The 20772-nt window shown below is 36.4% G+C and overlaps 2 protein-coding genes across 2 annotated transcripts in view; one reads left to right on the top strand and one right to left on the bottom strand.

Moving 5' to 3' along the window:
* Nucleotides 1–20772, top strand: part of LOC126368574 ((11Z)-hexadec-11-enoyl-CoA conjugase-like) — a 293092-nt gene that overhangs the window by 207794 nt on the left and 64526 nt on the right. The window lies entirely within an intron of this gene.
* On the bottom strand, nucleotides 3974–11770 carry LOC126368283 (uncharacterized). The gene is made up of 4 exons (XM_050012179.1): nucleotides 11557–11770; nucleotides 10235–10983; nucleotides 8704–9591; nucleotides 3974–4114 (listed from the first exon to the last, which is right to left on the bottom strand). The coding sequence occupies exons 1-4, from the start codon at nucleotides 11768–11770 to the stop codon at nucleotides 3974–3976; spliced, it is 1992 nt and encodes a 663-aa protein (XP_049868136.1).

Genomic DNA, 20772 nt, shown 5'->3' with positions numbered 1-20772 from the left:
TCTAAACCATCTATTATGTTTTCCTTCTTTCATAATTTTATCATTATGTCTCTCTCTCTCTCTATTTAAGAGCTGCGCTCTTGTCGGTGGAGTAATCGCCATTCCGCTCTTCTTCCCGCCAAAACCTTCACCTCCCGATAGGACACGACCTGCACCTTCTCTTTTATTTGTTTCATAAATGTTATCCTAGGTCTACCCCTTCCTCTCTTCCCTTCAATTTTTCCTTCTATAATGTTTGTTATAAATGAATCGTGTCGTATCAGGTGGCCAATCATATTTCCTCTCCGGTTCTCTATGGTCTCTTTTCTCCAACTCTTTCCAGCACTTTTTCATTTGACTCCATTTCATCATTATGTAAGTATGTGTAATTATTAACGTACTATATGTATATATATATAAATAATAGTAATATAACTATATATATATATATATATAAATTTTCCCGTAAGTACCTAAAGTTTACCCGTTATGCTTTTCTGTGTCTTTTGTCCATTGTACTCAATAAAGTATTTTATCTATCAATTGACAGCTATAGTACTAAGAATCTCCGCAGGCAAATATGATAGTTAGTAAGGGGTCAATGCCGATGACGACAATCATATGAATTTAGTTGCGTTAATTACGTGGGAAATTTTATTCAAATATGAGTACCTAATAATTACTCTTAGCCTGAGTATAAACACTAGGATTCATTTTCACGTTGTATAGGTACTTGCTTTTTAGGGTTCCGGACCTTATAAGCAAATACCAACCTCCATAATCACTTTTACTGTTCAGAAGAAAAATTCTAAAACTAAAATATAGAATTAATATGTGTGTAGATACATTGAGTGTCGATTATGGTAAAACTCTTTGCCATTATGTTTACCTAATAATTGAAAAAATAACATATCTTCTTAATTTAGTCTTTCTTCTTCTTATTGTGTGGATTGTGAGGTGAAATACCAACCTTATCAACCCTGGTGTCAGGGTTATCATGATGAGTTTAGTCTTTAATTTACATACATATTTATATAAATTCGCCTATTTCCCACCGGGGTAAGTAAAGCCTATGGAATTCCGTTTGCTTCCATCCTGACACCCTTCTCTTGCTTCCTACACATTCATCAATCATTTCATACACGCACGCCGCGCCGGTCCAGAGTAGATCGCACTGAAGATTTTCTAAGGACATCCCCAATTTGGTCAATGTACGTCCTTCTAGGTGTTGCTCTGCCAGTCATACCTTCTTTCCTTTGACGTGACTTATTAAAGATTTGCCGCAGATGGCATTAACTACTAGGACAGACAAATGGGGAGCGCTGAAGGCTCTCATCCGGTACAACGTTTAAGACAACAGGCCTGAGGGTGCCCAGTTGGGCGCGAACCTCGGGTCGGGGCGTCGTCTGAGAGGAAGAATATTTGAAAGAATTAATCGACCCTAGTGGGTCGATAGCAATAAGCGCTGAATGAGGGAAATCGGCGACCACGCTGGCGGGGACGGTATCGGGGTTCAGGGTCAATGTACGTCCTTTCAGGTGTAGCTCTGCCAGCCCTACCATCAACTTTCGCTTTATATACCGCTTCCGTAATCCTATTATCCTTCATCAACTCTACGTGCCCAAACTAACTTAAACCCTTCTCAATCTTAATCACCATATCGTCTTTTAATTTACTAAGGCTAAATAGCCTTAAATTCATTCATTATTCTTCCCTCTCAAATTCACCGTCTACAGGTAATACAAAATCGTTTCATGCGGAAAGCCACGGGAGCTCCGTGGTTCCTTCGCAATGAAAATCTGCACATTGACCTAGGTCTGCCAACCATTGCCCAATGGCTCAAATTAGCTTCCAAACGTTTTTTCGATTCTGCTCCGCACCACCCAAATCCCCTGGTAGTTGCGGCTTCCGAGTACATTCCGCTTAGGGACGGTACTGAAAAGTATCGGCGTCCGAAGGACGTAATATACGATCCCGACGACCCGATTCCTCTAGCCATAGAGGCAGCCAATCAGCTCGCGACACCAAACACTTCAGGTCCCCGATACCGACCCCGCCGGCGTGGTCGACGATTTCCCTCATTCAGCGCTTATCGCTATCGACCCACTAGGGTCGATTAATTCTTTCAAATATTTTTCCTCTCAGACGACGCCCTGAGCCGAGGTTCGCGCCCAACTGGGCACCCTCAGGCCTGTTGTCTTAAACGTTGTACCGGGTGAGAGCCTTCAGCGCTCCCCATTTGTCCGGCCAAGTAGTTAATGCCATCTGCGGCAAATCTACAATAAGTCACGTCAAAAAAAAAAACATTATTCTACTGGTCATTTGGCCAGTAGGTAGTACTTTCTAATTAATACATTATCGAATAACATCTGCATACGGAACTCGTACGGAAATTGTCCGTGCCCGATTACCTCTTAGCTTTTTTGTGACTAAGTATATTACTATATATTCATGTTAACATCAAGGTACAAAGTACTACTTATAACATATCGACTTGTCACAATGAGCATCTCTGGCGGCTAAATAATAACATCAAAATAGGGTTGGTAACGTAGGCCATCGACTTCATAACCCACACAGTAGAAGAATATATTTGTTTGTATTTATTTTATTTTATACATTAAATTAGAACCTACTCTCTGAAACGATTAATGAATGTGGAGGAAGCAAGAGAAGTATGTCAGGATCGAAGGAAATGGAATTCCATAGTCTTTGCTTAGCCCGGCGGGAAATAGGCGTGAGTATGTATGTATTAAAACCTACTACTTACTAATTGTACAAGTGTTCTATGCTGTAGTATTCTTATGTAGTTATGTGTTACTTCTTTCTTTTTTTACTTGTGGCCCTGCCCAGCCCATTAGTGAGTGGGCGTGAGTTTACACGCCCGTAATCACTGTGTATGTTTACGCGTGTATATTAAATTTAAAGGTCATGGTGTACAGACAAATAAAAACATACATGATACAGACATGCGTATTCATGCATTTACGTAGTTTGCGTAACTAGGCATGCGTATACAGGCAAAAACAAAACATCCGTGGCTGAAAAAAGGATAAAATGGAGGCTGATTAATAATTCAGAGGCGAACCAAATCAATGCTCCGTCCAATAATACAACCAAGCTACAATGTGAACTTTCTCTTTGATATAGGTTCTTGGTAATAAGTGTTCATGTTATTATCGAGGAAAACTTTATCATTATTAAACAGAAATAAACAGCTGTATGGAATGCTATACAGCTATTTATTTATATACCCGGGCATATTAACCGTAAATGAAATATATTCCAGCACGATAATTTTAATCAGATGGAAAATCTATATCATAGAATCTATAAGAAATTATGTACAGGATGTTAGTGACATCGTAACGAAAACTTTGAGGGATGATTCAGACTATGATTCTGATTAGTTACCAAGTGGGATTTTCAGTCGCCAAAGTATGGAACGGAAAATAATTTAAAAAACACAAAAACTTTTATGAATTTTCCGTCAGGAAATTCTTGATATCCCACTTGATATTCTGTCAAAATCATGGTCTAAATCATTCTCCTCAGTATTCGTTACGATGTCACTTACATCCTGTATTATAAACATGTTATAAAGGCTCCGCTAGCTACAACGGTAAATAAAAACTACTTCATCCTCAATAATTTAAAGGCTACGCTCTTGTCGGTGTAGCATTCTCCATGCTACTTTTTAGGGGAAAATAGGGCAGTAGTTTCCTTTCCTAGCTGCATTTCCCCCCGCAGTATTCTGACGCTGTCAGATGGCGCCCAGAATAGACACAGATAGAGAAAGCCGTACTAGGACTCCTCTCCTCTAAATAATACGAATAGTTACTACCGCCCTCTATCAGGTTCTAGATTACAGTCACTGTGACTTGCCCCTTCCGTCCTGCATTGCCGTACCGATGACTCCCATCTCAGCCTCTCCAACCGTTGAGGTCTTCACCCGTATCCCAGGGCAACAGTTATACCCCGTAGGTTTGGGTCCCTATCCGAACCCAGCCACCATCTGACTCCGGCCTACTGAAATAAGAGGCAGCCACCCCCGCGGCGAAGACGCGCCGAACAAGAATTGCCCTAGTGGAGGACAGAGAACATCTTCTTGGTCAGAGTCATCACTCTGTTCCCCCTGGGGCCGTGTAAAAACCGCTAATATTCAAATTCAAAAACCCAGCTAAATGAAAGCACTCTTTTTAATTACAAATATATTACAATAGGTCTGAACAGGTTTCGAGACGATTTAATCACCTAATAAATTTTACTTTTAATTTCACTTGCTCGGCCTACATTTAGGTCAATGAGCACATTAGTGGCAGTCTCTGCGCATGCGACTTCGGCGGTGACATACATAACCTGATGCTGATAATTGCCATTGGTCTTTCTATCTTTCTTTCTCATTATTCTTTCGTAGTCGTGTAATAATTTGCAGTCAGTTTTATTCAGTTTTGAGAGAGTAAAGCGGGATCGAACCAGCGCCCCGCAGTCCACAAAAGACCACAGTGAATGTACCAAGATTTGGATGTAAAATGACCGATAATTTATTTGTTTATTTTAATACTGGAAGTTACAAAAAAGTATACCTCTACATACATCAACAAAAAGAACTAATTAGGTTATGATTGACTTAGGTGGGTCCGCCGTACAAAATTTCAAACTTGTCCAAAATATGTTTCATTTTTTAAAAATAATTATGATGAACACGTGCTTGACCTATATTGAAACCGTGTTTGCTTTGTGCCAAACGAATCTCTTCTAAGGGTACTTTGAAGAAGTTTTAATGACTTTAAATTAAAAGGCTTAGCAGTTGAAAATAGACCTAGAAATTAACTGTTCAATGTAATCTTACTGATTAACAAAGTGGAACGACAACCGAGAAGGGTAACATCGGTGACCCCGGTGGGGGTAGAGTGTGTAAATATAGATATAAACTATAAATATATCTATAAATATACCTCAAATATAGACTCTATCTATACAGGGAGTTCGAGACATCGTAACGAAAAATTTAAGGGATGATTCCGACCATGATTCTGAGTAGACATCAAGTGGAATAATTAAAAATAAAAAAACATTAATTTTCCGAGAGGAAATTCCATTTGTTGTCGACTCAGAATCATGGTCTGTATCATTCCCTCAGTATTCGTGACGGTGTCACTAACACCCAATTATGAACTTTTAAGTACTTGTACGGGGTGTAAGTGGCATAGTAACGTATACTTACTGAGCTAAAATTCCACTTGATATTAACTCAGAATGGCTCATGTCTGGTACAATTGCCAGATAAGCTGTAAGTAAGGACAGTTGTAAGTACCGTCAAAGATTACTCAGCGTATGTGTTCCGGTCTTAAAACAAATGCATTATGTTTGTGTGACAGGAACACACAGGAGCCAAACCGCAAGGTCTTGGTTTCCCGTGCGATATCGACTTGTCAGAAATATCCATGACAAACAAACTCAGGATTTCGTATTTATAAGGGCAAGTTAGTCAGTACATTCCTGGAAAGTATTAACTAAGTACATGGGAGTGCACAGCAAATTGCGGAAAAAACAGATTATTTCGCCTATATTCAGGTCTAAGGCCATCTTTAATCCAAGATACAGCTTTGACATAGTATTTGCTGAGTTGCATCAAAACGGTTGTTTGTAACCTAGGCTTTGACTTTTCTTAGCAAAATATTTTACGAATAATCTTGAAAATATCACATATTTCCGAGTAGATTTAAGTATAACACATTTACCAAGTGAATGGAGAAAGCCCGTGCTTAAAACGCGACTTAAATGGTGACTTACTTCGTATCAATCTAGATTCAAAAAGGTGATTTCAACTACCAAATTATTTAATGTGCGGTTTCAGTATTTGTACTTTTCTTCCGTATATAGTCTGACTGAGAAAAAATATCAAATGGACACAATGATTACATCATCGTTACTTACCTATCATCATTGTCTTCATTTACTTACTTACTACCAATAAGTTTGAATGGATGATATGTTACATATATACACTAAGACATAAAATAACATATATTTATTACATTCCTAGTGTATATAAGGTACATAATAGTTCTGATTTTAACAGTTCAACATATGAAAATAACGAAATTATCACAGCCTTTTCTATACCGGATAACTTACAAGCGTCTTGTTAGCAAGTTTTTTTATTTATTCGTTGTTACAAAGCCAATAAGATAGCATAAGTCAGTCGTGTCATTAGTAACATAATTTTATACTATGACGAATAAAAATACAGTGAAAGGATAAAATTTCTCTTCGATTCTGTGTATCTCCAAACGAAAGACCTACTGACCAGTACAACTTACTTACTTCTGTAATGTTTTCTTTTTTATTGAATGTTCAATACAAGATTCCTGTATTGTCTATAAACGGTTATGACATATAAACATCTTTAGATCTATTTATTGTACAGAAGGAAAAAAATGCCGAAGACATTGCTTTACTAATAGTTGACAATCTTTCCGTGGAAATGGAGGCAAAACTAACGTCCCGTAAAATTGAGATCGATTCCTGTTTAATTTTGTTTATACTCGGGTCACCGAGCTAACATTTTAAATTGACTCGTACGTTCTATTTGGTTTTGCTAGCACACAACTCACGCGTATTATTTCCCACTTATATCTAATTATAATTTTATTATTATTATCTTATTTACTTCACAGAAGTCACAATCACAAAAGTTGATGTGAAGTAAACCACACATAATACTGCAAATAAGTTACGTAAATCCGTCTTTTTTACCTGATCAGCATTATCCCGTTTTCATGTGCTGAGACCGATGACAACAATGTAATATCTTGTAACACGCAACATTCACAAATAAATATTTTTGTATTTGTATTTGTACGGGGTCCGTTTAACCTAACCTGAAGATTTGACAGGTCCGATTTTTTTACAGAAGCGACTGTCTGTCGGACCTTGCAACCCGCGAAGGGAAAATCAGCCCAATACAGGTTAGGTCACGTATCTCCGAAAATATCCATCGATATCCATCGTATTTAAATATAAAGCAAAAAAAAAGCCTGCAAATTTCTTTCTTACGTTAACTTTGAAAGGTATACACTAAGGTGTTGAGATTATTTACTAAGATATCTCGTCACTTGCTTTCGATGACTGAGAGGATGACTGTCGTACTGTTCTGTATATTCTAATATTCTGTTCTTGATTTTTACAAGATGTCACCAAACCTTGTTTCTACAACAACCCTCACTTACTCAATTATTCGTAAGTAACTATTGTGTGATCTGAATTCTGGAACTTGGAAAATCCATATTACAGATACTGGAGTGCCTCAAAGCATTCAAAGGTGAATGCTACTCAGGGGTAAACACTATATAATGCATGTTGTTGTGTTTTCTTTTTGAATTAATTATCTAGTGGTATTGTTTATACCTATAGTGTGGTGGTTAAAAGGTTAACTGGTACCAATAGGGGCAATTATATTTAAAAAGAACGTGGTAAGAGCCTTTAAAGCGATAATATGCCATTATGTAGGTATATTTTTTATAGTTTTCTTGTTGTTGTTAACGGCAGAGGTACCTTTATAGGTACTACGAATTCAAAAGTCACGTGAAAATATATTATTTATTTTTAGAACAATACTTATGTGTGTACGTCATAGATTCCATCTATCAAAAATAACATTTTATTTTAATTTGTAAGTGTCATTTTATTTGTATTGTATAATATAAATGATGTGTATTTTGGTTTTGTAATTATGAATTAATGAAATTCTCCGAAAAAAAATATTGAATTTAAATTATTATAGGCATAACTGACTAGCTCTTCTTCGTTCCTTTGGACTTCAATTATACCTATTTAGAGGTATAAAATATTATCAACACAAAGTCCGTTTCTGAAAAGTGCTATGTGATAATTAAGCTTAATCTATCTACATACGATTCTTCCAAAGCTATGCAGTCGTTTAGTAGTGAAAGTGAATTAGTATGGTGTGTTTAATCGGGTATTGGTTTTGACACTCATGGTACTACATTCTCTATTGTACCAATCAATTTGGGTCAAAAGCTTTTGACTTGCTACTTTTAAACTTTGTAAATGTCTTTTCTATTTTCAAACTTTTATGATTTTTTTTTCGGTTAATGTCAATAGGCTTGCTCTTTTCAAATGGGAGTTAAACATAGCTGGCGAAGAGTGGGGGTACACCTCTGTCTAACCCTTCGAAGATACAGGCGTGATGCTAACGTTGGTATATATTGTTATGTTATGATTATTTTTGGTTTGTTATTTTAGTAAAAATATACGAGTACTAGGTAGTCAAATGTCGTGGTAGTCGTCGAGCTTTTTTAAAAACTAAACTTAACCTATACGTCTGATCGACGGAGCTCTACAATAGAATCTGAACTTATTACTAACTTAATTAAAAAGGTAGCCTCGTATTGCGTAGGCGGTTCGTTCCCAGAACATCAACCGTTACTGAGTTGCACATCCTGTTTTTGTTATTGTATTAAATTCTTAAGATATGACAAAGTGCTGACAACAGTCTACGCATTAAGAGGAGACAACAATGTTAGGTCCTCTACCTTGTATGGGGCACATAACTCCTCCCCCGTTAAGATCGAAGCCATCGGAGGGTTGATTACCCGACTGAGGGCTGCGATACCGTAAGTATATAATTTTAATTTTATAGAGTATATAAATGAAAAAGATTATAACTATGGTTACATAAATGATTATAGTTCCTACACTTATACTATGTGTGTTTATAGCACTTTCACGAATGTTCCCAGTTTCATCATATTTACTGGCAAAATGTTCCAACTTTGATAACTCTGTTTCGTCCAAGTTATAAGTTTTTCTTTCAGGTAAAGGGGCAGGAACTGGTATCTCTGGAAATTCGACGATTGGCAGCTTGCTGAAATGCACTGGATCGCCTAAGGTTTCAAGTGGCTGCAGGACTATGTTGTTAATCTTAGCTCTGCATTCATCATCCAGGATAAGTATATATGTACCACATAATCTTTCTATTGTTTCTTCTGAATTACACATTTTCGTTAACAAAATTGTAGTTTTACTGTAGAGAATCCATTGATTATCCTCAATTGGTTCTATTTTAGGTTTTCCCGTTTTTGCTACAACAGGGGTACAGGAGCTGATGTTGGTGGAGAGCTTCATCAAGGCGTCGATACAAGAGTCCTTGATTGTGGACTGCAGTACATCCTTGTTGCACAGGAACATTTCTTTGTCGATCTCCTTGCAGGGTGTAGAGAGCGACACAGTTTTCAACCCTTTCGCTAATAGGTAGGGATTTTTAGGAATTATAAAAACAGTTTGATTAAAGGAATTGGTAACAGGTAAGGGAATTACTTTGTAGTACGTATACATATCTCGGTCGACAAGTGGCACTTCCAATACGAATGTTATCTGATTTTGCTTTGAATAAGCCTTAATTTCTATACACTGTTCTAATTTAGATAAGTTTTCTAAGTTAACTTCATACATTAATTTATTTGATTTCGAAACTTTAATTAGTATTTCCAACAATTCCTCAGTCTCTATCAATGATTGATGTAGAGTTCTTAATTTACTGAATGCAATAGCATTTTCAACCTCATCTATTGTGATATAGAGCATCTGAAAATTGTGTAGAAACAAGTTATAAGCATTAATTAATTTCGTATCGGTGAAAGCCTTTTTTGTGTCATTAAATTGTTTACGGATTTCCCAGAGGATCTTATCTATTTGAATTACAGCATTATTTGCAGAAATTGAAACGTTTACAAGTGATTTTACTGTTTCGGCAATTAGGGTGACCCTTTTGTTTAACACACCCTGGTTATTTTGGATATCACTAATCCATTTATCATATTTTACGGCGTCATCATTATCCAGATTACCTGTTAGCATTTTAACTAATGATCCTAGAGGGTTTATGATTCCTCGTTTAATACGTTTAATTGGAACGATTTGTTTAAATTTTTCAATGGTGCAATTCATTATATGATTGGTTTGAGTTTTTATATTAGATACTTCATGACTTAAGTTTTGATTAGAGAAGTGTAGAGCAACATGTCGATTCAAATTGGCATAACGATTTATATTAAATTCCAAATCTTGATGTATTAAATTTAGATTTAAAACCTTTAAGATGGTCCATTTGTTGTGGCTGATGGCCGCTTGTCCTTGCTTGATAGGGAGTATACCAGGATTCTTTTTAATCTTCTGGAGTTGCAGGCCCTGGATCACAATGGCTTGGGCCAGCAGTAGGGCTACGAACCTGTGGAGGACGTCTAATATCTTTAACTGGAACTGTAGTATCACGACCTTGGGTACTAACGGGTACTACATTTCTACTAATTTCACCTGTAATTTTTGCTTTTTGATATCTATTTTTATCTTTACTTCTTCTGGTATTGGTTCCTTTTATGAAGATTTCATCTCCTTCTTCTAAGGAGAACTCTTTTTCGCCTCCATGTTTAGTTTGAATTTTCTTTTTGCCATGAATGATTTTATCGGTTAAGAATTTATAAAGGTATTTAGTTCTTTTGACATGATCTCTAACTAATTTTTGTGTGTATTCTTTACAGAAATCTACATTGAATGTACTGGATGCGGAAGTATGTCCGAATACTACCTCAAATGGTGTTAGACCAGTAGTTGAATGTATACTTTGATTATATGACATCACGGCGTATGTCATAACAGATGCGGCGTCCGTTATCTTATGTTCATACTTAGCGATTCGATATATCTCTAAGATTGTAGAGTGGAATCGCTCTATAAGACCCATAGAGTTAGGATTGTGTGGGGTTCCTATATGAAGTTCAATTTTGTAAAACTGTAACGTTTCCTTGAGAAGGATATTATTAAATTCTGTACCTGGATCTGAACTGATTTTATTTGGAACACCATAAACGGAGAAATATTTAATTAGGGCTCGTGCTACTTCTGGAGTGGATTTACTTGAGATTTCAAGAGCTTGTCCTAATTTACTAAATGCATCGATAATTGTCAAAAAGGTTTTTCCTTCAATTGTGAAAATGTCAATGAACAATTCCTCGAAAGGTTTGTTTTGAGTCTGCGTTAATTGGAATTCAGGTTTAAAAGGTTTTCTGTCATACTTTGTTTTTTTACAGATTTCGCAGGCGTTGATTATACTAGAGACAGTTACTTCCATGTTTGGCCAATAGTAATTACGTTTTAATTTCATTGTGGTTTCTCTAATTCCTCTATGACAGGTTTTTCCATTATGATATCTTATCACAATTTCGCGTTGTTCATTTTCATTCTCTACGTAAACCACTCTTTTTATACATTCATAGAATTTTACTGTTCCTTTCCGAAATAGTTGTATAACTGCTTTAATGAATTGTGCTCGAAGGGCGTTATTTTCAAAATAGATGTAATATTTCTTTTTTGGGTTAATATATTCTAATAAGAATTTTTTAATTAAGCCAAAATTGTCCGTGGGCAAATGTACTTCCAACACGTTTTGTTTGTCACGGGAAAGATCTTTGACACAAGTTTGTTGTCTGTTCCAGGTATATATTAATAATTGATTTGGTTTCGTGTCTATAGCTTCTTGTAAAATAAGTATACCTTCAGTATCAATATCGCGGGCGGAATGAGCTGTTTCTAAGCTAGAGTTAGCTGTTACAGTGCTTTCAGATGGAGATATTATTGGAAACTCCGATTCAAGCTCATATCTTCCGATTGAAGGAATACTTGCGGTTTCCTCTGAGTCAGATATCACTATAGGCGTGTCTTCATTATTTCGCTGTTTTTGTTCCCTTTTGCCCAGGTTCACTTTCATAGAGATATCATCATCTAGAGCATTTAATTTTATACGCGATAGAGCATCTGCGTTACTGTTTTGTTTTCCCTTTTTATATATTATGTCAAAATTATATGCCGCTAAACATAATTTCCAACGTGTTAGTTTACTGTTAGGTTCCTTTATTGAGTTTAACCAGGCTAAAGGACGATGGTCGGTATAAATGGTAAACTTTTTACCATATAAGTATGGACGAAAGTGTTTAACTGCCCATACTATTCCTAAAAGCTCTTTTTCTATTGTACTGTAGCGTGTTTCGGCTGCGTTTAATGTACGGCTGGCATACGCTACTGGCTTTTCGTTTCCAATTGGACCTTGTGATAGGACGGCTCCGAGTGCAACATTCGAGGCGTCCGTTGTTAATATAAATGGTTTTGAAAAGTCGGGAAATTGCAAAAGAGGTGCGTTAATTAATAATTCTTTACATTTTTCGAAAGCGGTTATATATTCATTGTTTAAGACAATCTTTTTCCCTTTTTTTAAACATTTTGTCATTGGTTGAGTTATTTTGGAGAAGTCTTTAATAAATTTTCTGTAGTAACCTACAAGTCCAAGAAAGCTTTTGATTTCGGTTGCTGTTTTAGGGATGGGAAAATTCATTACGGCTTGAATTTTGTCATCATTTGGTTTTAATCCGTTTTTCGTAATTTGATGTCCTAAATATAGCACTTCTTTCTTTAAAAATTCGCATTTGTTTAAGGTTGCTTTTAAATTTGTTTCTCTCAGTCTGTCGAAAACTTTTCGTAAACTATTGATATGTTCTTGCAAACTACTTGAGTATACTATGATGTCATCTAAATACACTAGACAATGGATTCCTTGAAGTCCTTGTAATACATTGTCCATAGTTCTTTGAAAGGTTGCAGGGGCTGTTTTCAGGCCAAAGGGCATTCGTTGAAATTCATAATGTCCAGACGATGTGGTAAAAGCTGTTTTTTGTTGATCCGATTTATCAACTTCAATCTGGTGATAACCACTTGCTAAATCTATGGTGCTAAAATATGTGGCTCTTCCTAATTTGTCAAAAAGGTCGGTGATATTTGGTAGTGGATACTTGTCATCGGTGGTAATCTCATTGAGTCTTCTATAATCGATTACCATGCGGAATTTTTGTTCTCCCGAAGCATCCATTTTTTTAGGTACCAGATGTACGGGTGCACTCCAAGGTGAGTGTGATTTTCGAATTATATCATCTTTTATCAATTTGGTTACTTGGTTTTCTATTTCATTATTTTCAGTTTGTGAGTGACGATATGGTTTTATATAAATTGGGTTTTCATTTTGGGTTCTAATTTTATGTTTTACTTGATTTGTGAATGATAAAGGTAAGTGCTCCGAATAAAAGATATCACGGTATTGGTAACATAGTTTAGAAATAGCGTCACGTTCCTCTTTATTTGTGTGATCTAATCGAAGTTTGTTAAGATTGTCAATTAACACTTGGTCAATTGTTTGGTGACTGATGTCCGACAATTTGTTGATGTTACATTCATTAATTGGAATTGATTCAGTTTGTAATGGTAATGTAAATGTTATCGCTACTTTGTCAGTAGAAGCGTTTTGGATTACTGTGTAGGCGAAGTGATTATTACACTTAACTATAGCGCTGGGCATTCTCACACCTGAGCCAAAGTCTATAAAGTTTACAATCGCTTCACCGTTTCTAGTATCGGTAGGTATCTTCACTCTTGTTTCCGATCTTGGTTCTAATATAATATCAAACGGTGGAATGTATATTATAGGGATTTTAGTGGTATCTGTAATTAGGAATTGGTTTTCCATGTCAATTTTTGCATTTAATAGTTTTAATAAATCTACTCCGATAAGTCCGTCATATCGTTTGTCCACTTCATAAACATAAAATTTATGATTATATTTGTTTTTAAAGGTTTTTAGGGATGGGATGCAAATTACTGCATCATGTTTGCTACGACCGTGTGTGCTGACTACTTCAAAAGGTTCGTAATACACATAATTTGAAAAATATTTATTTACTATTTTGGGGCTAATAAAAGATCTTGTACTTCCAGTATCTATTAGGAATCGCGACTTTATCTCCGGGACAGTTATATGAGGTAACTTATGAGCGTTATCACAGTTCAACTCTATTAACTCTTCGTTTTCTGGATCGAGGCAGGTTGACAAAAATTTTCTTCCGAATCAAAATTGTTGTCACATGAAAATTCTTCATTATATTCGTAGTCCAAAGGGATGGTTTCATCTACGTAATTTGTGTAGTTTTCTTGCTCTTCATTTTCACAGTAGAGCTCTTCGCTATCTTGCGGGACGTTAAGCATGTTTTGCCTAAGAGGTGGCGCTGTGCGCATTGATACATCAGTGGATTGGTTTGCGATTGGTTTCATTTGTTGGTTTGGTACGCCAAATCGAAACTGGTTTTGGTTGGGCATCATTGGTTGATGACGGTATCCTTGTGGGATTCCGAATTTAAAATTTTGTTGATTTGGTGTGCCATATCTAAACCCTTGTTGGTTGGGTATACCAAATCTAAAACCTTGTTGATGATTTTGTTTAGGAATTTTAAATCCTGTACTTTGTGCAATTGGGGCATTGAATTTTCGTTGCATTTGGTTATTTTGGGGTATTCCAAATTTAAAGTTTTGCGTGGGAATATTTTGAACATTTTGAATTGGGCGGAAGTTTTGATTATTTTGGTTATTAAGTGATGGTTTACTTTTATTATTTTTTGCATTGTATTGTCTCATGAAATTTTCTTCTTCCATGACAATACTCAAGGCGTTTTCCAAAATTGTGCAATTTTTAAGCCTAACGATACGTATAAGTTCTTCAGGCAAATTATATAAAAAGACATTTAATGACAAGTTATTATATATGATGTATTTGGCTGCTTTAATGCCTTCGTCGGTTAATAAATTTACTTTGGCAATAAGTGCACTACGCACGGATTGTATTCTATTGCAAAATTCTGAGAAAGATTCTCCATTTTTAATTTTTAGTTGCTCCAGTTCGATTGCTATGCATTCTTCTGAACGCGGGTCTCCAAAATGTTGGATAAGTAATTCTTTTAATTCTGTCCATGTATTAATATCATCGCGTTCGCTCAGAAGGGACGCGGCTTTTCCAGACAGCTTGCTAGATATTGAGTGAAAATTGTATAGATCCTGAGGCAAATTGTTAGGCCTATTGAAACTTCTTAATACATATTCGCATTTTTTTATAAAAATGTTTAATAAACTTCCCTCTCCTTCAAATCGTGGGATGAGGCAAAGCATTTCCTTGGGTATCAATTGGATTTGTTCCATTTTTAATTTTTTTTTTTTTTTTTTTTACACAAAACACACAATATAAAAATAATACACAATAAAACACAATGTAAAATAATACACAGGGTATTATAAAAATGATTTTCAATAATTATAAAATGTTGATTTCAATAATCAGGCAATAATTGATTGCGATAATCAGGTAAGATTCGGCGATTTTGACCGAAAATAATTGATTGCGATAATCAGAACTTAAAATTAATTGATTGCAATAATCAGATAAGATTCGGCGATTTTGACCGAAAATATGTTGATTGCGATAATCAGAACTTAAAATTAATTGATTGCAATAATCAAATAAGATTCGGCGATTTTGACCGAAAATATGTTACAGCCACAAGGAATAGAAGGGACAACACAGGAAAGCGAAAAGGTTTACTCACCGTCCGGCTGCACCCATTCCTCCTCTTTAAAGCTGCGGCGGCGCTGCGACGACTAACATGCGAGCGTTGACAAATTTATAGGTTCGCTGGATCCCGTCGGCCTGTACACGTTGAACTGAGTTTGGAATTCTTTGTGTCAAGCCTATTGACAGAATCCAACCCGACTGCGCCAGTCAAATGTCGTGGTAGTCGTCGAGCTTTTTTAAAAACTAAACTTAACCTATACGTCTGATCGACGGAGCTCTACAATAGAATCTGAACTTATTACTAACTTAATTAAAAAGGTAGCCTCGTATTGCGTAGGCGGTTCGTTCCCAGAACATCAACCGTTACTGAGTTGCACATCCTGTTTTTGTTATTGTATTAAATTCTTAAGATATGACAAAGTGCTGACAACAGTCTACGCATTAAGAGGAGACAACAATGTTAGGTCCTCTACCTTGTATGGGGCACATAACTAGGTAAGTATGGGACATTTTCATCTTGACGAGAGGCAGTTCTATAAATAAAAAAATACATACCACCCAACATACAACACAACATACATACGTTGTCTTTCACTGCAAATGTTGTGTGCGCCTATAATAGGCTTATGTAACAGTCCAATTAATGATGTAACTTTTATGATTTTAAGTATACTAAATGTTTTATTATACTATAAGCTGTTGGTGTACCTTTTGTAAATAACACTAAATACATCCTAAAGTCAAACAAACAGCCTCAGTGGTCTAGTGGTTAGAGCGTTAGGCACACGATCTGGAGGTCCTGGTTAGATTCCCGATGGGGACACTGTCGAAATCACTTTGTGAGACTGTCCTTTGTTTGGTAAGGACTTTTAAGGCTTGAATCACCTGATTGTCCGAAAAAGTAAGATGATTCCGTGCTTCGGAGGGCACGTTAAGCCGTGGGTCCCGGCTATTAGCCGTAAAAACACCTCCACCAACCCGCATTGGAGCAGCGTGGTGGAGTATGCTCAATACCCACTCCGGTTGATTGAGGGGAGGCCTGTGCCCAGTAGTGGGACGTATATATTATGTTATGTTATGTACATCCTAAAGTAAAATAAAAACTAATTATATATGTCATCATCGACGAACAGACGTATACACGAACTGGGCGATCAAATAAAGGTTCCTTGTTCCCTACTAATCTAATAACGATAACAGCTGGTAATAAATGTCATAAATTTGATTGTTTTTAATGGCTTTTTACCTACACAACACAGTGTTTTCTTTTTTTTGAGCCACGTGTTTTAAACTGTCCTAGGCCATGGACAAAAAAGAATCAATAGAAAATCACTTTCTATCCAACCCAACGTGACCGGTTAGTAGCCTATACGTAGGTAGATAGATATATTAAGTAGGTACCACAGTTTATCAAAGTCACAAAATACCATCTGGCAAAATAAAAAGTTTTATCGTATGTATCTTTGCTATCATTAGGCAGTGTACGGGCTTTATTAATAGCACGACACATGGATAAAAAGTGCGAAAACATATACCATCACCCCAGTCAGCCCTCGCCGACGTCTATCTGACGTCGTTGATAGCATTCGCTTCATCTATTGGCCGTAGCCTTCGATATAATAAATCAGGAACTTTCCAGAATACATTCCCCCAAAAAATATATAGACGGAGCTGTACAGACATGCCTTCGTTTAACCTTCTAATTTCATGGATAACAGACATACCTATACCTCTTTTATCTTTGTTTTTGGGTATAAATGATGACCCCTGTTATTCATCCAGGCGCAACATTTTCCTTATTATTCTGATCAGGGGCGTAGCTACCGCCGTATTTGCTGTATCAATTATACGGGGCCCCCGGGCCACGGGGGCCCCCAAAGTGTGTAAGGAAAAAGAATAAAAACTTTCTAATTCATTTTATTACGAGGTAATCACAGCATGCTTTTTATTCTTGACCCTTCCAGTTACAACCGCAACGGCAGAAAGAAGTTTTTCAAAATTAAAACTAATAAAAAATTACTTAAGAACTTCGATGGGAAAAGAACGGCTGTCAGACATCTCACTATTGTCCATAGAGGCAGAAACTTTAGAAAAACTAAAATCATCATCAGCCATAAATGATTTAATAAATCAGTTTGCCGAAAAAAAGGCAAGGAGAGTGAATATTTAAAATTCGATTTTTATTTGTAAAATGGATAAATTACGTGATAAATAAATATTTCTTCTCACAATATTTTTTTTGTTTTGTGAAAAATCTTTACCGTATATAAGGGCCTCCAAAAAATTTTTTATACGGGGCCCCGACAAGGCACGCTACGCCACTGATTCTGATGAAAATAAAGACAATAGTAATTGCTTCTGCCATTACATAATATTTTTGAATAATTATGGACCCGAGCAGTGAGAAAATAGGTAATCTGTACAACGCCATCTATATAGTTCTTGGGGAACATAGTCTAGAAAGTCCCTTATAGGCGCCGCGCACGGCGCGGTGGCCGTGCAGACCCTGTTGAGGTTTTCATATCCTGACCGAAAGAGATCTCACGAAAACCACATCATGAGCTCACGTGCCGTATCTGGTGTGACGTCTGTGCAGTGTTGGTAGAAAATATAAAGTACTTATATTCGATTGTTCCATTTTTAAATCAGTGACGTCGAAGATATTTTTTTGCAAAAGATTTTTTTGTTTCAACTTTAATTTAAAATTAATTTGATTTTATAATTAGAAATAGATCGAACTTTGAAGCAGTCACTGTCAGAACTCGGCAATTTGACAATTACATATGAAAAAATATTTTTAGCGATGCTTAAAATAATATGAGGCCGGTTTTCCCCGAAAACATTTCTGTGAACATACGTATTTATAATGACAGAGTAGATAAAATGTATTTTGTCAACAAAATTATAGATAAAATCATTCTGCGGTAAACAAAATGATAGACGTCATCGCAGGATTTTTACGTCATTTCTGAGCAACAGACGTACCTACATCGTTATTGCAACCTTTATAATATTTTGTCAAATTAATATGTATAAATATTAGTTAAATAAACAAAATATTTCGTGGACACATTTGCATACTTTTAAGGGAATCAGGAAGTATTAATTACTCGTGACGTCATCGCGGGATTCCTATGTCGTAGGTATCTCGACAACTGACATAGAGGTCTATCGTCGTGATGTTTGGCCCTGTTTCTATTATGTATTCTATGCCTGTTTACAATGTTTTGCCTAGAAAAGACTGATTTCTTTAAAGTCGATATTTCTTTGAAAATAATAAAGATCGGCGCGTCATAATTTCGGTTGCGTCATGGAAATTTCAGCTCGAATATAATCAATGTCTAATCGATCTTATGTTTTCTAGGATAAGTGATATGTTAATAAAGTGCGCGTCGTTCTAGGCCGACTCTAGAAATTAGGTGACCTATGTCTGTGTAATCTGGATATTATAATATACTACACGCACTACCTGTGTTTTTATGAGTCACGCACATGCTTATGCGTGATACCTTATGATATTTGTGAGGGTAATAAACCTAGAAAATCTATTAAAAAAGTGTGTTGATATTGACTGTATACCTAACAAAAGTGTCCTTTATTTTTCATAGAAGTAGTTAGGTTACATAGAATATATAGGGTGTTAGTGACATCGTAACGAATACTGAGGGAGATGATTCAAACCATGATTCCGAGTTAATTATTATTAAATTCTTTGTTCAAGTTACTAGGACTCATAATTTGTTAATAACAAAACTTATAAAACAAAAATATATACTAGGTTAGTAGATCAAGGAAATTAAATTAATTACGGGAGAGCTGAGCCGCGACTCACCGCCTCGCCACACCCCCAGCAATAGCACAGCAGCGAGACATGTACACACAGTCCAACCTGCTAGCCAACATCGCCAGGACGCTGCTAATATGAAGTGGATTTTTATGATTCTTTTTATGTTTTTTTTTTAATCATATTCAATTCTATACTTTTGCAATGGAAAATTCCACTGCATATTAACTCCCCCACCCCCCTCACCCCCTCAGTATTCGTTACAATGTCAGTAACACTCTGTATAAGTGTTACATGCACCCACTCCCCGCTACCTATGTTTAAGTCCCATGTAATAGGCGCGAGTCTATTGCCATAACAAATAAGTATGCATGAATCTTTATGAGATAATTATGTGTGTATTATGTACAGGCTTATCATGTTTACATAACATAAGTAGCCTATATACGTCCCACTGCTGAGCACAGGCCTCCCCTCGGTCATCCGGAGGGGGGTATGAAGCATACTCCACCACGCTGCTCCACTGCGGGTTGGTGGAGGTATTTTTACGGCTAATAGCCGAGACCAACGACTTAACGTGCCCTCCGAAGCACGGAATCAACTTACTTTTGCAGACAATCAGGTGATTCAAGCCTGTAAAGTCCTTACCAAACAAAGGACAGTCTGACAAAGTGATTTCGACAATGTCCCCATCGGGAATCGAACCCGGATCTCCAGATCGTGAGCCTAACGTTCTAACCCTTAGACTACGGAGGCTGTTCATGTTTATTCCATCAAATTACTTATTTATCTTGCACATCTTGTAGTGAGATAAGTTATACCTACTATGTATAAGGTACAAACTGTAATCTTTTATAATAAGAAATATATGATCAGTCTAAAACTAGCATTCACTGGTTTCACTCATCTCCTCGATCAGTCCGATAGTACATGGCGACCCTGCCTTTGGAGATACGCCTCGCGCGAATCCCGAATATGAAACCGGCGGCGGCGTGTTCCCTATTTGGTGTGGATGTTTTATAGATTAAATCATCTAGACTTCAATTGATTTAAACAATGTATCGAATGCAATTCTATCTCGTTAAGACATTAGACATGTGTCGTGTTAAATTGGTGAAAGTATCTATATTATACTTAAAATGGCTGCAAATTGTTAAAAAGACCACATCAAAGCAAATCATCTAAAAAAGCAATTTGACATTTGTATACAGGCCACTTACTTTCATATGCGCAAATGTCAAATTGCAATATTGCTTTTTTAGATGAATTGTTCGATGTGGCCTTATTAACACCCCTAACAACTTGTGGTTTAACCTACCTCGATGGAGCTTACGACACTGATTGTATGTGCCTACATAAGTCCTCCAAAACAAGTACCTAACTTATTTCGTTTTAACCGTTGCAAAGCAAATTGTTCTCTACGTCAATTTGCAGTGTTGGTAATACAAGGCGCAATGTCATTGAAAACACCCTCACTTTTCAGAATATTTAATAAAATCGATATAAGTACCTGCCTCAAATAAGTCTATGATAGATTGATACATGT

Source organism: Pectinophora gossypiella, chromosome 7 (genome assembly GCF_024362695.1).
Source record: "Pectinophora gossypiella chromosome 7, ilPecGoss1.1, whole genome shotgun sequence".
Classification (NCBI taxonomy): Eukaryota; Metazoa; Arthropoda; class Insecta; order Lepidoptera; family Gelechiidae; genus Pectinophora; species Pectinophora gossypiella.
This window is presented reverse-complemented; position numbering and strand designations above follow the sequence as displayed.

Coding starts and splice junctions, on each gene's coding strand:
- LOC126368283 (XM_050012179.1), bottom strand. CDS start 11,770: ATGAAAGTGAACCTGGGCAAAAGGGAACAAAAACAGCGAAATAATGAA. Junction 10,984..11,556: donor CCGCGATATTGATACTGAAG/GTATACTTATTT, acceptor TCACAATTGAAG/GAAAAACCTTTTTGACAATT. Junction 4,115..8,703: donor TAAACACACATAGTATAAGT/GTAGGAACTATA, acceptor ACACGGCCCCAG/GGGGAACAGAGTGATGACTC.